General features: G+C 45.0%; 1 protein-coding gene across 4 annotated transcripts in view; it reads right to left on the bottom strand.

Moving 5' to 3' along the window:
• Window positions 1-15,697: 15,697 nt before the first annotated feature.
• Window positions 15,698-17,228, bottom strand: part of LOC119660427 (lachesin) — a 54,908-nt gene continuing 53,377 nt past the window's right edge. For 3 of the 4 annotated variants that reach the window (XM_038068977.1, XM_038068976.1, XM_038068975.1), the window contains 2 exons: window positions 16,222-16,281; window positions 15,698-16,168 (listed from right to left, as the gene is read on the bottom strand). In XM_038068977.1, coding sequence (XP_037924905.1) covers window positions 16,026-16,168; window positions 16,222-16,281 — 203 coding nt within the window. In that variant the 3' untranslated portion in view covers window positions 15,698-16,025. The remainder of the gene's footprint in view (window positions 16,169-16,221; window positions 16,282-17,228) is intronic. The other variant, XM_038068978.1, reaches the window with a different exon arrangement.

The raw sequence follows: 17,228 nt of genomic DNA, 5'->3' as shown, positions 1-17,228 counted from the left end.
AGTGGCACTCACGTATGTCAGGTCCACTATAGACCCCAGGCCCCTTCCCCGGAAAGTGTACGAAGACCCAACATTCGCCAGTACCACGTCCAGCTCCGCGAATGCTTCGAGGAGAACACGTCCCCTCACATTAGTTATCCGGCTGCCCCATTCAAGAGCCCACGCATTGAAATCGGCCAACGTCCTCTTGCTTCCAAAACAAGAGCAGCAAGCATCCGCTCATACTCGACGAGTGTAGCGCTGGGTGGAGTATAGCAGCTGAAGATGTGGATGCCCTTCACCTTCGCTCTGATGAAGCCCTCCTCCGGGTGCCCCATTATTTCCTGGAAGGCTTGTTCTCCACAAGTCCACAGCGCTGCTTGACCCATTTGTTCTTTGACCCAAACGCTATCACCGCGGTTTCAGTATGGTTCACTTAGTATGGCCACATCGATGTTTCTCTCGCGGATGGTTTACACGAGTAGATCCTGCACCGCCTCGCAGTGGTTGAGATTGATTTGTATCAACCTCATCTGCGATTTGTGCTAAGGGCTCTTCTGTATCCCGGGCACCTGCTGCTGCCCGCAATGTGCCGATGGTCCACACCCTCCTTTCCTTTGCACAGTAGACAATTTGGGTCAGCTCCGCAGTCCTTGCTGATATGACCTTCCACTCCGCATCTCCTGCATTGCTTTGACCTGTCATTTGGGTTAGTGCATGACTTCGCAATGTGGCCAAAGCCAAGGCATCTAAAGCACCGTTTTAACGCCACCTGTTTCCTAAGAGCGACACATAACCCAGCCTATTCTCACTCTCCCTGCTGCTAACAGTTTGAATGCGTTCTCCACTGGTAGGCTGATGATGGCGATTTGTGTTCCCCCATAGGCTTTCCTTAGCATTTTCACCACTGAAAGCATACACGTCTACAGCTGCTATGCTCCTCTAAGCCTGACATTGGCAGAACTCAAAGACATATTGGTCAGATTGGTTTTGGATGCAAAAGGATGCAAACCAAAAGTCATCGCCAGTTACTTCAACGCATAGGACACAGAATGGGGAAATTCACTGACGAATGCCAGAGAGCGTTGTCTCTTGGAGGCAGTTAGATACCATATTGGTTAACGACGATCAGGCTAATACTTACCAAAAAGGGGGTCCGGTTCGGTTGTGGATCTGACTTTTTTCAGTCTTTCGCTAGCTCGCGATATGTCCTGGAGTGTCATTGAAAACTACACCGACAATGATCACCAGGCAATAAATAGTCTTTGACCTGAAGAGCAAGTCAAGTGGTTGAAAATCGCCCGTCCAAGAATGAGGAAAACGTCAGCTTGGTCTACGGAAGCAATTTTCGAACAAATATTCATAAATGTGTGGTTCGACACTATACTAGGTACACCCTCAGAAAGAGCCTCCCCACGCCCCAAATCACGGAGCGTATCGCGACGATGCCGAGACGTTATAATGTCTCCAGTAGAAGGTCCAACTAGTGGAATAATGTTTTTTTTATCATCGGCCAGCGTGTCATCGAGCCAGGCGAGACCAGGCGATGAAGCAGGGAGCTTACAAGGAAGCTCGAAGAAACCTGAAGCAGGCTATACAGCGAAGCAAGAGGAACTGCGTCAAGCGCTGAGATGGATATAGTCCCATAGGAAAGCATCACACAGGGTTGTGATGGGGAGATTTAGAGGTCATTCCACTCCGCAAATTACGTAAAAATGTCCCGATATCCCACTGAAAATGGTTACAGTCTATATATATAATTAGAAGTGGCTGTAATACCCTCAGGAACGACAAAAGAAGGGCTGGAGATTTGCGGTAAGCTTGGGGATAACAAATACCGGCGACGGCATTCCAAACAAAGTCCTTAAGCTGGCCGTTAAGTCGAGGCCGGACATATTCGCAAAGTTGTTTAAAGCATGCTCGGCGGGGAGGTCTTTTCCGAGGCATAAATAAGACAAAGGTTAGTGGTGTTGTTTAAACCCTGGGAATGGGCGGAAACCGATCGATGGACTCACGGATTGATTCCCAACATCAAGGTGTGGACACAGAGAACACATGGTGAGATAAACTATGATCTCACGCAGTTTCTCACGCGGCACGACGGTAATCGTAAATAACTCTATAGGTTTATGCTTCAAAGCCCCAGCTGCGACAGTATTCCACAGAAGCATATTCCGCAGGGAAGAAAACAAATCTTAGGAGGTGCTTTTGTTGGGTAAAAATCCCATACGCTGACACATGTGTACCAGCGCCTTTGGAAGATTTCCAGCTTAAAAAAAAGCCGGACAAACAGCACGTCGAGAAATTGAAAGTTAAACGTCTTAGTAAAGTAAAGTATAGGTGACCGCTCCGAGGAGCCCAATTGGCGCTGCCTTGCACTGTTTTGATGCCACAAACTCCCAAGACTATAATTGTTGTGATAAAAACAAGGACGCAGAGTTCGACCAGCCCGAATTTTCAGAGCTGGCCCGATGCACTCACGAATGAAAGCATTTCTCTCACCTAAGGTGCTCAAAGAATAGTTTACCTAGTGTCCGTTGCCTGGCTCTAGCTAGAGCTGGGCAATTGCAAAGGAAATGCCTGAGGATTTCTCACACTTCCGCAATGCGAATCGTAAGGTACGCCGAGTCTGGCGCCCCTATACGCCATTGATAAGTGCAGACTGCCGTAATGTTATATTCTGTAATCCTCCTCTACTTGGCACGGGTGATGAGCCTTCGTCATCTAAATTCCACGGCTGCTAAGTAGTGCGAATTGGTTCCATCCTTGACATTTGGCAGCCGGATCAGGCTATACCCGGCGAAGGACTGCCAAAATCAGAGCCCTGCCTGGTCAGTCCGTCAGCCCACTCATTCCCATCTATGTTCCTATAGCCGGCAACACAGAGGAGGGTGACTTAAAGAGTGCCACCCAGACTGCTCAGTGTCATCCCGTCCTGCCCCACTAGCCTAAGGTATTTTCCCGCTGAGAAGAAAGCCTTAATGGCCGCTTGGCTGTCGATCAAAGTGGCTATGTTACGCTTGGGGCTCGGATCATGCCCCCGCCATCCACAGACTTCCAGTATCGCCAATACTTCCTCTTGGTGGTATACACCAGCGAAACCTTGGAGTACGACTCAGATAACCTGTGGGTATCCGAGAAAACTCCCGGATCAACTCCACAGACTATCTTTGATTCGTCGCTGAAGAATACTCTGCTCTGGTTGGAAAGCTTCTCGTGAAATTCGGCTTAGTGGTGGCATAGTCCTTGAGGAATGCCCACTATTCCCGAGGTACTGCAATCTAGGATGTTACTATGATGTAGGGCTTCGCTATGCAGCATCCGGGCTCACGAAGTCTGACAGCAATGCACGCTACAACGTACTTAATGTGAAGATCGAGAGGAAGGAGATGTAGGAATACTTTGTATCTCCCAGACAGGACTACAGAGCTCCGATAACACTATTATCCGGTACCCTATTAAGCTTCGTTCTATTGTACCTTTTGCTTCGAACCTATACAGTTCCCATACAGTTCAACCGTACATTAGGATGGAACGTACCACATCTTTTTACATCCGGAGATCCATCCTCGTTCGGAGACTCTATTGCTTTGCCTTCTTAACTCTCAGTTCTATGTTCAATCTCCAATTTAGCCTTGGAACCAGGATTACACCCGGATACTTTGCATTGGAGGAAAGAATCAATATTTTTTCATTCAACCCCGGTAGGTAGAATTCGGTTACCTTTGTTTTGGTGGTGAAAAGCATCAGTTCCGTTTTAGTTGGCTTTATACCGAATCCGCATCATGTGACCCACAGGCACATCTTTCCCAACGCTCCTTCCATGATGTCTACCATATCACACATATCACCAAGTTATCAACTTATGCAACCACCTTCACCCCGCTTCTGCCTATGCGTAAAATATCCTCCATTTCTATCAACCAGAGCGCCAGAGAGATCGCGCCTCTGCTGACAGCTCTCGTCAAATGGCTACATCCCTGATCAGACTGGAGAATCCTGGTTCTTAGCATGGATATTATTGAATATGTATGATACCTTTCCAACTCAATACTGGTCAAGGCTGATGGCGTTGGTACAAAAGTTGTTGAATGCTCCCTCTGTATCCAGAAAGGCAGTTAGACTACTGCCTGTACTGCTTGTACAGCAGTGACCGCTCAACCATTACCTCGTGGAGAGCGGTTTCCGTGGATTTACCTTTGAGGTAGGCGTGTTGGAATTGAGCCCTAGGATCTTCAACACGAAAAAGGGGGTGTGCTTGGTATGTATCCCAAAGAAATACAGCTCCGCTAAATATCGACAAGCCATGGTACAACTCTTTCCTGCGGCCTCGTAACGTGACTGATATTATGCCATCTGGGCTCGGATTATTATGCAAAGACACTATTTATAGTCTAGCCGATTATATCCCCCGTAATTGCTGATTAGATAATCTCGCACGCCTGGGGCTGCATACCTCCAAGCAAGGGCTTGACTCACACGCACAAAAAATAAATACACGTTGCACATTACCGGTTACTGAAACCTACATTGCAGCTTTCTGTGTAAGCATCTGAATATTTCCGACCTTAGTTCCATATCAAAAACCTACATAGATATGTTTGCAACTAAATTGAATATGTCTCCAGTAATTGATCCGGATTTTGAATTTAGTACATCAAACATGAAAAATCAACATTAACGAGCAATCAATCAAACAAAAAATAAAACCAAATCAATAGAACAACATTTTATCGAGTGAAAATTTATTTCACAAGCTTTCCAAACGAGCAAGCAAATCCTCCATAATGTTAGGGAAAACTTATGTCCCACAAAATCATGCAAAAAATCAAGCTTAAATGTTGACTCATGGCATTTTCCAATGGGAACTTGACGAAGACTAAAATGTTATCTATCCTGCGTTGATATATATATGCGTAAATACACTATTACAACGAGAAGCTGCGTAAAGTTACTCACTGGCGTTACTATAATCAATATCAGTAAAATGTAACAACACCAGCACCCTCGCCCCCCCCCCCCCCTTCCAACAAATGACAAATGCAACTATGGTCCCTCTATATAAATCCACCAACCTAATTTGCCAGAAAGTAAGTTACCATAATTCAACACTACCTGAACATGTTTTAAGATATCTAGTCGTGAAGATTCAGATGACCACATTCCATGTTGCTCTAGAACATAGATTAGTCCTTCCTGAAAGGAGCTTCCGAGAAAAGATGAAAGACGAACTCCGAGTGTATTTGAAAGAGGTGATTTGAACTAGTTTTGAAATAATTCGAACTATCCAAAGATTTATATTATAATATAAAAAGCTTGGAATACCTGCATTCTTTGACTCAAACACCATATTTGACTTATCAGGAAGTCCCTTAAAACAAATTCTGCATCTGTTGAAAACGCAAATCTATCAAATGATTCAAGCATACATACTAGCTCACAATTCAGGAATCAAGGACGATTGAAATTCCGGGATATGACTATGTCACTCATCTCGGCTTATTATTTATACATATAGATTCACTATAAAAGAACGTCCATCGAAAGCTTGACACGTGTGAATGCGCATGGGTAAAGTTTATGATACCCGATTGTAATTGCATGGTTTTTGCCAGGACTTGCCTGTCAAACACGAGCAGCAGATGGCAATGTATTCGACGTATGTCAGGACAACAAACTGATCCGAACACCATCTAGGAATCAAAAAAAAAAGGAATTCGGATCCCCTCCGTAAATTTGATGACGTTTCTGTTATGTCATACTTGTTGTTACTTATGATTTTGAACTGCTCTAACACGCTTTAAGGCCCTGATCCTATTGGATTGTCGCGCCAACGATTATTATTATTATGTTTTTTTTAATTTCGGATTCATAACTCTCATTTACCTTTTAAATATAGTAAGTATAAATGTATGCTCGCGACCTTATAAACCGTTAGCAGATGCTTAGCCTGACATGCCAGTTCAGAAGAGGGGCAGGGTAACAAACGCTGTCCCAGCTCTGCCTTGAGAGGTGATCTTTGTGTGAATTATAATGAGCATGAAAACCACATAGTTTAGGACTAAGCTTACCAAAGAAATGAGGCACGTCCGTCGAGTTGCTCCAAGTCCCCCCTTCACTATAATCAAAACATTCGGCTAATGAAAGATTTATAGGCCCAATGTAGAACTCTTAAGAAAAGCAGGACAAAACCGTCAAAAAGTAGTCCCCAAATCTTTCCCTTTTAAGGAAATTAGGAGAAGAGGTAGATTCAAAGCCTCCCCTTAAAAAAGTGCAAGTTCATAATGGAGGTCATGAGCTTTCTTAAGAATCGAAGAAGAACATGTAGGCCGGAACAGGAGCAACTTGCACCACTTGCGTCAGAAGGAATAGATGATTTGTAAACGAATTTTTAAAAATTTACATTATCTATCGGCGTTTCTATGTTTTTTTACCATTTCTTATTAGATCCTAGATTGTATATACCTATATATTCTGACCATACAACCCTATGTGGCGTGTAGCGAGTCAACCATGCTTAGGCATAAAATAAAACGAAATAGAGTTCCTGCCCTTTCTCAATGTGTGACGTATTCACTGCCACGTACGCCTCCTTATGAACCATGGAAGGGCATCTAGTCCGTGAGCTAGAAATAGATATCATTTGTTATTGTCTCAGGCCAAAGTATCCCGAGCTAGATGAAAATTTGATCTTCTTAGCCATAGTAGCATCCGTTTTCCGTATATTACTCCAATATAAAAGCTGAGAGAATCTTGGCGCGGAACATCCTCAACTTGATTTCAGTGTTAGATACTTCCATTTCAAAGTTTTAGACAAAGCAGCGAAAGCGGATTTAGCACTGTCGGGCGTCATAGAATTCAGTCTCACCATCGGAAAACTGTTCGACCCCTGCCCTGTAATGTAAATAGAAAGAACGCTATCACTAGCCACATTAAGAACTTTAACTTTTTGGAGATTAGCTTCAATCCGGCTTAATTTGACTTTTACTCCAAATCCAGAGTCTTTTCGTCTAGGTCCATGGATCAATCGGAGAATAAGATTCATCAACGTAATCAAGGTGTTCGAAGGAAGATGACATGAAATGTCCATTAAACCCTTCCATGACCAACAGACAAGGCTGTGTTGAGACCATCACCGATGACAGTTAAGTCCTTGGGTTTTAACGTAGGTACCTGTCGTGGGGACTTAATCCTACGGTCTTCTTAAGAGACGGATTGATTTTGGGACCACAATCAGAGCCCCGCTTTGACAAGCAACAACGGTACCAGTCTATGCAAGTACATGGCTTAACTTTCATACTGGTGGATGCAAGACCTACCTAAATCTCTACCGAACTAAGGAGTACGGCACCCGTGTTGATACGCAACACCACGTCGAGGCTCGAAGGTCTCTTCTCGCTCGAGCACAACCACAGCCCCCATGAAACTCCCACTAAAGAGCCAACCGCAACCAACCGATACGACAGGAATGCTCCTGAAGTATAAGAGTCTAGGGGCTACCTCGGTTCCCATGGTACCAGTATACCCCTGGTAAGGTTTGGTGACCGAAGCCACTTCAGATGAGTCCCCGTGCAGACTCGGGTCTGATCGCCCTAGCTAGGCCTTGGAGCATTCGCCCACTGCATCACGGCCGGCAAGCCAATGCGATACAGCGGTTCCCGGTGCCACCACGTGGAGGTTCTCCTCGGCCACTTGGTTTTGGTTCAGCCGACAGGGTTGCCGCCCCGTCTTCCTCCCCGCCACCTCAGAGCACCACCCACCGATGACAAGAAGAAATAATATTGCACACAGAGTTCGACAATGATGACTTCCGCTTTTGAATTAAAATTCCGATGAATGACGAGACCATTTACGCCATCGTTAGGTAAAGTAATCCAGATGCACTCTCTGTTCATACTGTCGAAAGGTTTCTCAAAATCCATGAAGAACAGGTTTAGCGAAGACCTCAATTTTGCACGTTGCTCCACAATGACCCGAAGGACATTAATGTGGTCGGCACAGGAAGAACCAGTGCGAAAACCAGCCTGCTCTCTGTCGACCAAGTCGTATCAGGATGATTCTATTTGATATCTTTACGAAGGTAAGAAACACGCAGATATCACACCAGTTGCCGCATTCAAGTCAGATACCCTTCTTCGCAATCTGAACGATCATCCCCTTCTTCCATTAATTGGGAGTGATGTCTAATTCCCAGGCTTTACGAATAAATAGCAGTGTCAACTCAGCAGAGACTACAGGGAGCGTGGTGACTGTCAAGTAATCATCAATAGGCCCATGACCACCTGCAAACTCTATCGTGGTGCACTATATGGTGGTCAAATCGTTATTATTTGTGTCGGCATCTGATTCGCTGATCAATGCAATGGCGGAACACCGTTTATAGCTGTGTACGCTAGTCTGCATTTCTCAGACTTTACCTTGGTAACAAAGCTCTAGTCTGTCGTGCTCAACCCCATTCCTACAAGTTAACAGAGCGCTCAGTTCCTTATTTTCATCGATTCACTTCTACGTTTTCTTGTAACGTCCTTTTAGGACGTGACCGACAGCTTTATACACGACAGAAATAGGAGCACTTCGGTAAGTGCCTGTATTGAATTTGCGAGTTTGATGTTCTGTTCCCCTCCGGGCAGATGCAGTAGTGACACGCAAAGCAAGTTGCAGTTGATCGCGATATAGTGAATTTAATCTTCGTTGCCAGTTAGGCTCTGTTCTGCAATAGTGTATCGGTGATGACGTAGCGATAAAAGTTAGAGAAATCTTTCCTTCATGTTATATTCACATCTCCGTTGACTAATAGCAATGCAAAACTGGGATACCTTTTAATCGGGATCATAGTCCCACAGCAAAGATAGTGCCAACAACCTGCTTCTTGATCAAGACAGGTGTCAACAGCAGTTCGGGTCTGCAACCACTTAATTTTCCAAAGTACAAAAGCGCAGTGCCACAAGAACGAAAGGAGTAGTCTTCCGAGTCCCATCATTTCACTTAGACTCAACGTGGCCAGCCTATATATATCTCCTGAATTCTCACTCAATTTGGAGAAAGCAAGCATTTCGGAGGCCCTTAATACCCTGGTCAAGCAGTGTGCGTAATTTTTAAAGGACAATAGTGGTAGTCTTGCAATCAGCCTCCATACCAGCCGCGGTTGACGTCTCCATAGTAAGAAAGTTTCAAAATTAGCAGGCTGCCAGCCCCTAAATGAGTCCAGAATTTCATCTCCTATTTGGTAACGTGGCCGTGCTAGTTGCTTCTAGACACTTGTCTGAAATTAGAACTTTCAATTACCTTTTTTTCTACCGAAGTGGTCTAATCTCTAAAAGGGTTAGAAGGTTTAGTAAAGCAGTCACTCGGTAAAAAGGAGAGTCCAGTTACAGCTCTCACTTTGTGAACACCACAATGAGAAGCAGGATCGATATTGAATTTAAATAAACATATCAAATTTATACACACGGCTTTTATTCAACTTCTGCTATCAACCTAACCGGGCAATTCCCAAAGTGGTGACCCGAGTTTTAAAAAGGAAAATGGCCGGCTTCAAGGGAAATGTAGAAGCAGTGACATTGAGAATGCGGAGAACACACCAGCAGACAAGAGTATAACTCCAACCGCAAATTCTACCAGTCTTAAACGTCGACGCTCTCATTCTTGATCGCATTCACAGCACAGATCCGAAAGTCTTCGTCCCCAAGGTATATGCTGGTATCACTGGAAAATGCATGAAACCGTGTAACTAGACTTCGGAAAACACCATCTAGAGTCGTTAAATATGGCAAACGGCCCTGTTTCATTGACTTCATGCCGTGTGTTTATGTTCGACAAAAATACGAAAACACGGTTCCTCATAGGCGCAGGTGCCAATGTATACGTGTATCCGCGCTCAGAATTCCAAGGAGCAGGAAGCACGGTTCGAAATTTCGGCCACCAATTATCATCTACGGAATCACTAACTCCACACTCAACCTCGGTTTTCGGTGGGATTTCCCATGGAGATGGATGTTTCTAAACCCATGCTTGGAGCAGATTTAGCACATTATGGACTCGTTCCAGATGTCGCGCACGAATGTCTTCACGACTAAGCAACTCACCTTACCTGACAAGGAGAGATAACAGAATGTACAATCCCGACCCTCACAACAAGTACTGAAGGAACCCCTTATCACGATATCATACATGAGTTTCCAGAAATAACTCATCCGGATGGAACTGGAGAAATGGCATGTTACCGAACTAAGCATCATATAATCACAACGCCAAAACCATCAGTTGCTTTAAAACCTACGAATTCAACACCATGATCCCGGTAGGATTGGCATGTCCATCAAACAGTCTGTGGGCTCCAAACTTGCATATGGTACCTAAAAAGAATAACGAGTGTAGAGATTATTGCAACCAGTCTTCGCCACCAAGTACCCAGTTCAGAACATCCAAGATTCCGCCCAAACAGCATTTTCAACAATAGACCTATAAAAGCATTTAACCAGATCCCGGTAGCTTAAGAAGTCATACCAAAGACTGCCAACAAAACACCGTCCGTTTATGACATTCGACCTACAGAATGCGGCGTAAACGTTCCAATAATTCATCGACAAGAGGTTCCTCTACGTGGTGGCCGGTGGGAACTCCTTCTTAACGAAAAGCTGCAGACGGAGAAGGTTGAAGGCATCTAGAAACTTGACAAATAGTATCAGCTAGTCTTCCAAGGTGGGGGATAGATAGGGCTGAGAACATTACACGGAAAACAATTCGTTACGAAGCTACAAAATGAGCCTCGGACTAGACTGACAACACAACGACGAACTCGGCAACGACAAAAGAAAAACCATTTGCGCATTTTCTCATTGAACGTGAGCTCCCTGAACAGAGATGGAGCTGCCAAGCAGCTAGCCGATACCCTGTTCCAATATAAGGCTGATGTAACAGCGTTACAGGAGGTGCGTTGGACAGGGACCGGTTTCCTGGAGGAAAGCCACTAGGGCATATATTACAATGGCCACCCAACAAACCATGTGCTCGGAATACCCCACGAGGCAGTAGAACGAACTCCCGCATCCTGTCTCCGGTGTAATATCAAAATCATACTTAGAGATTTTGACAGCCAAGTCGGCAGTTGGCTCCAATGCCTTATATAAGCATACCAATGATAACATACTGCGAATTGTTCAATTAGAAGTGTCACTCGAAGTGTTTGTTGGAAGTACCTGGTTTGCGCGGAAAGCGGTCCACAAACAAACGTGGGCCTCTCTAGACGGGAATACGTTCAACCAAATTGACCATGTGTTGTTTGAATACCGCCACCTTTCAGACTTGTTGAATGTAAGCGCATATAGGGGGGGGGGGGGGGGGGGGCAATATAGATTTGGATCACTATCTCGTTAGCATGGCTGTCCAGGCTCGAATTACAACACGACCTGGAGTGCCCTCGATGAACTGCTTAAGAATCAACAACTATCAACGGGTTAAAGATCTCGTCAACTGAAGGTGACGAACCAATACTGGCACAGAGACCATTCAACATTAACAACGGTCTAAGACAAGTAGATGATCCTGCCCGGAAAGTCTATAAGGGCGATATCTATGGTATGAAAAGAAAAGGAAGCAGATCCTGTCTAAGATAGCGCGCTGGCGTAGGCGTAGTTTCTTATTAAGGCAGGCCTAGACCGGATATCGGTTATTGCGCCATTAATGATGATGGTGCCGATCGTGATATCGCCCATGACTTTCATCGTTACATACGTCATGGAATCGTCTTCCTGTAGGGGAGAGTTTTCTTGCTAAGAACCAAACTCTCCGAGATATGCATGGGGGCTGGCAAGAGCATTATCTTGTACAGTAAGGGTTTTGGGGGGAGGTGTGCTTTCGCCGCTTCTGTGGAGTATGCTGATCGACTCACTGCTATGCGAACTGCAAAATTTGCCAATACACGCTCAAGCTTATGCTGATGACGTGGCTGTACTTGCTGTTGATCGGGATCTTGGAACGGTGTGTAGGAATATACAGCGTGCCGTTGATTTGATAGACAGCTGGTGCCTTAGACATGGTTTGTCAGTTAATCCAAATAAAACCACAATGGTTTTATTCACAAAAAGGAGAAAACTGGATGGACTTTGCCTCCCTGAGATGAGGGGTACTACCCTTCAACTCTCCGAAGAAGTGAAATATCTGGGAGTCACTCTAGATAAGAAAACTTCTTTGGAACAAACATGCAGAGGTAAAGATGAAACGAGCTCTCACAGCTTATGGGCTGTGCAGACGGACATTTGCCTCGACATGGGGACCCAGGCCTCATGTGGTAATGTGGATATACGTTGCCATCATTAGGCCGATGTTCGTATATGCATCCGTAGTGTGGTGGGTTAAAGTGAGACAAAAAGGTTTTCACGGTAAACTAGCTGCACTGCAAAGAACTGTTTGTCTGGGTATCACTGGTGCCATGAGCACGACATCCGGCGCAGCTCTGAATGCACTTCTCAATTTGCAGCCCCTGGATATATTTATTCAAAGCACTGCAATGAGAGCAGCTCATAGACTAATTCGATTAAATCTATGGGGAAACAACGGATGTGGGGGGCACAGAGCATTGGAAGAGTTACTGGGAGGACTGAATCCAGTTCTTACAATGCCTTCCGATTCTCGTGTCCCCATACATCTGTTTGGTAGAAGATATGTAGTTACCCTGAAGCGTAGAGAGGACTGGGAAGACCCAGAGGAATGCGTGGAGGGATATACGGAAGACTTCTACACGGATGGCTCGAAAACAGAAGAGGGTTCTGGAGCCGGAGTCTACCTCTCGAATAAAAACGAGAAGTGGGCTTTTCCTTTGGGACAATATGTAACGGTTTTTCAAGCCGAAGTTTATGCGATCCTAAGGGTTGCAAACTGGGTGATTGACGAGCGGTTGAAGGGCAGGCGCATCGCAATCTGCAGTGACAGTCATGCACTGAGGGCATTGAGCAGTCCTTTGATCACCTCGAAAATCGTTCAGGAATGCAGAAACCGTTTGAACTCTATGTCTAGATTCAATACGGTGGAACTACTCTGGGTACCTGGTCACTGTGGCATAGAGGGAAATGAAATCTCGGACGCTTTAGCGAAAGAGGGGTCAATCTCCCCTATGCCGGGACCGGAGCCAGCAATTGGGGTATCAGTAGCATTGGCTAAATCTGCTTTCAAAAACTGGGAACAAGTTTCCCATAATGACAGGTGGCAGAGCCTTAATGCTGCTCGACACACCAAACTTTTCCTGCCAGAACCCAACATACGTACCGCAAAGTTTATCCTGTCGAAAAGCAGGAGGACTTGCAGGTGTATTGTGGGCATTCTGACAGGCCATAATTCACTAGCTGGGCATATGTTCAGAATAGGAATTACCGAAGATGATACGTGTCCCTCCTGTAATGAGGAAGCGGAATCCACGGAGCATTTCCTATGTGAATGCCCCGCCTATGGACGCATCAGGCATCAAATCTTTGGTGCCGATGTTCTCCAATTACGACGGGTAGCATCACATCCACTAACGGAAATCCTACGATACGTTAACAAATCCGGAATATACCGTTAGACGGGGGACGCGAGTACAATGGGCCAACACGGCCTGAGTGCTCAGAAGCTGTAGCTTCTCCCCACCACACACACACACACACAAGGGTTTTGGGGGACATTTCAGGGGAACAGTACTTGTAAACTGGTTCCATTTGGTATACCATATGTATATATATATTGTACAAGTGATGAGTGACTTCACTTCAGCTCTTTACTAATCCTTTTCCTTACATGGATCATCGCAAAGGAGTGGGAAACACCCTGGCACTCTGGATGGGCAAAATGCTAGAAAGCAGACAAATAGAGGTACAAACAGGTACAAATTCTATTATCATGAACACCACTCAAGGCTGTCCACAGGGTGGTAGTGGATGAACTCCTGGACGTGTTAACTAATACTGGAATACAAGTAAGTCCAGGGCTACGCGGACGACATTGTTCTAATCTGTAGGGGCAAATATGAAGATATCCTATGTGATAGAATCCAAACTGGATTAAGGGTTACTAGTGCCTGGTGCAGGAAGGTGGGACTGCGGATCAACCCAACCAAAACCACCATAGTACCATTCACTAGGAGGCGTAAGCTGGATCGCCTGGGAGCCATAACATTACATGATATGGAGGTGAAACGAGAAACAGAGGTCAAATATTTGGGAATTACGCTAGACCAAAAATTACTCTGGAAGACACATGTCGGAAACACTTGTCGAAAAGCCACGAGGGCTCTGATGACTTGCAGATCCATAGCAGGAAAAAAATGGGGTTGCAGCCCGAAGATACTACTTTGGATATATACTGCAATAGTAAGGCCAATGATTACCTATGGAGCGGTAATCTGGGCAGAAAGAACCCAACTCAGCACACAAGCCAGGGAATTACATAAGCTCCAAAGGCTGGCTTACGTGTGTATCAGTGGGGCAATGAGGACATGCCCAACGGCATCCCTGGAGGTCCTTCTGGGATTAACGCCTCTCCATCTGCACATACAGATGCAGGCAAGGAGATCAATATTCAGGATGGCCGGTAGTATGAGTGAGGCGGGGAGCTGCCTAAATCGAAGGAAGATTGATATCCTTTCTAGGCGGTATCCCGAATTACTGATACCGAGGGACAACATGACGACGAGGTTTCACTTCGATAAGAAGTTTGAAACATGTTGAAATAACAAGGCAAACTGGGAGAGCGTGGCTGCGACATACGGCTTAAACCAGCAACTAATTACTTGGTACACTGACGGATCCCTCACAGCAGATGGAGCGGGTGCCGGTGTCATTGGTCCAAGGAAAATGTACTTTGAGCCAATGGGCAGGTACACTAGCATATTTCAGGCGGAAATTTACGCCATAGACAAATGTGCCTCCTTTAATCTACAAAGGAACTACAGGGGGTAGAACATAGCTATTCTCACCGATAGCCAAGCAGCGATCAAAGCACTTAGGTCCAACCAGGTGAACTCTAAACTGGTATGGGAATGCCTTGAGAGACTGAATACACTCGGCTCGTCCAACAAGGTGTGGATACTTTGGGTTCCATGCCATGCTGGGTTGGAAGGCAATGAGGCAGCGGATGAAGAAGGGAGCAGGGATGCCTTTACGCGGGCCAGAACCCTTCTGTGGAATCAGAAACGGTTTCATGGCTATGAATCTAAGAAATGAAGAGAGACGGTCGAGGGAACTATATTGGACGGGCTTACCAGGGATGGAGCAGTCCAGAGTGCTTATTGGGGGATACGAACCCATGCGTACAAAGGATTGCTTAAACCTCACCAAAAAGAACCTCCGAATCATAATGGGAATTCTCACTGGTCATTGTCGGCTGAACTATCACCTAGGGAAGCTAGGGATATCTACGGACACTGCCTGCAGGTTATGTGAGGAGGAGGACGAAACCTCTACGCACGTCCTGGGACAGTGTCCGGCACTTGTGCAAAGTAGGTCGATACATCTGGGAGAACACTTAATACCAGATGCAAAGCTGAAACTTCTGCAAGTGGGGAACATACTAAAGTTCCTAACGGTTACAGGCTTGCTTGAGATACTATGATCAACAGGTACACTATAACCAGTAAAATGGGCACAATAGTTCTTCAAGGATACGGTGCGACTTTCCCTTAACAGAATAATAATAATACATGGATCATCTTCCCACTTATTCCTGAAAATTCATGGATGCAAATCAATTTTCAATGAATACATTTATTTATTTCATTATTAATCAAATATGCATCTTAAAACGATGATGAGTAATACATTTATTCGTAGTTCATTATATTACCATGATTCTGACCGAGATGGCGTCTTTTCCGATATGAAAATGTTTCTTTCGTAGCATTATAAAGGAACAACTAGATTTTCCTTAAAATCAGACAAGCGATAACTGGTAAAGGAACAATTAACAATTGAATAAATTAGATAACCAACGAACATAAACTTCACAACCAAAGAATAAACAGAATTCGGATTCGCACGGAAACCAAAAAGGAACTTAACTTATCACCCGAGAAGTTATCATCTAAAATATAATTGACAACTGGTTGCCGCGACAATCAGCAGTAGCGCAACTGAGTGAAATCGATTCGAATACTTCTGGGTGGTAGACGAATTTGGATTGCCCCTCCCATGAGCAGCTTCGGCTAGACCTGTTCGAAAAACTGAAGTAAATTGAATGTAGAAAAATTTCGTTTTTCATGTTGACTACTGTTACCTCCAATTAGGTTCATCTGATCGTCATGTGATGTCGAGGAGCCAGGATGCAGTTTTATTTCTGAAAGTGAAAGATAACGTTTTGGTTAGTAAGGTTTGAAAATGCAGGTTTCAAGTGCAAGGGGGATTTGCCAGAAAGATTGTTGTAGAAAATTTTGTTTCATCTCAAATGAGTCATTATGGCACACTATTATTTGAGGCCTTAAGTAGGAGCTCACCTACTTCCCCAACTCTTTCGTTTCCCCCCTCTCTCTCTCTAGCTGTATTCTTCCAATCTAAATCCCAGCAAAGATGGATTCATACGACACGCCGTCTCCAAACGCGACTATCTTTATTGGTCCTTCAATACCCTCCCATTCGAAACTTGGAACACAGTACGTCAACCATACAACGGTCTCTGACCATGCGCTTTATTTAAACTGTTTAAAGTTGCCACTTCACGATAAGTTAGTGAAGGCAATAATAATAACATTGTTCTTCCAAAGTTTACTTCGAACAGGGCGGAGGGTGTGGTATATCGCGAAAGGTACTGGCCATGCAAGGAACTAATAGAAGGGACAAATAGGTCCTGACGGATGTTGAGAGTGAAAAGCGCCTGAATCAGATCGAGAGGTACTTTTCTTCAGTACATGCATATACGTTACACCTAACCGACACGACTACGTAGCCAGACCTGCAACATAGTTATGTGAACTCTGGCACGTATCGAACCATCTGAAGCAGCTATCACCGAAGCGACTCCTTCATAGGGCTTTGCGATGGACCAACAACCCATAATCATCATCAACGGCGCAACAACCGGTATCCGATCTAGGTCTGCCTTAAGAAGGAACTCCAGACACCCCGGTTTTGCGCCGAGGTCCACCAATTCCCTACAAGTTGCCTGGCTTCCTGACCTATGCCATCGCTCCCTCTCAGGGAGAGTCTGTCTCGTCTTCTTTTTCTACCATAGATATATACCGTCAATCCATCCATGTGAAAACTACTCCATGTCAAGAAACCTGGACC

Source organism: Hermetia illucens, chromosome 6 (assembly GCF_905115235.1).
Source record: "Hermetia illucens chromosome 6, iHerIll2.2.curated.20191125, whole genome shotgun sequence".
NCBI classification, from domain to species: Eukaryota; Metazoa; Arthropoda; class Insecta; order Diptera; family Stratiomyidae; genus Hermetia; species Hermetia illucens.
The sequence above is the reverse complement of the archived record's forward strand: the minus strand, read 5'-3'. Positions and strand labels throughout refer to the sequence as shown.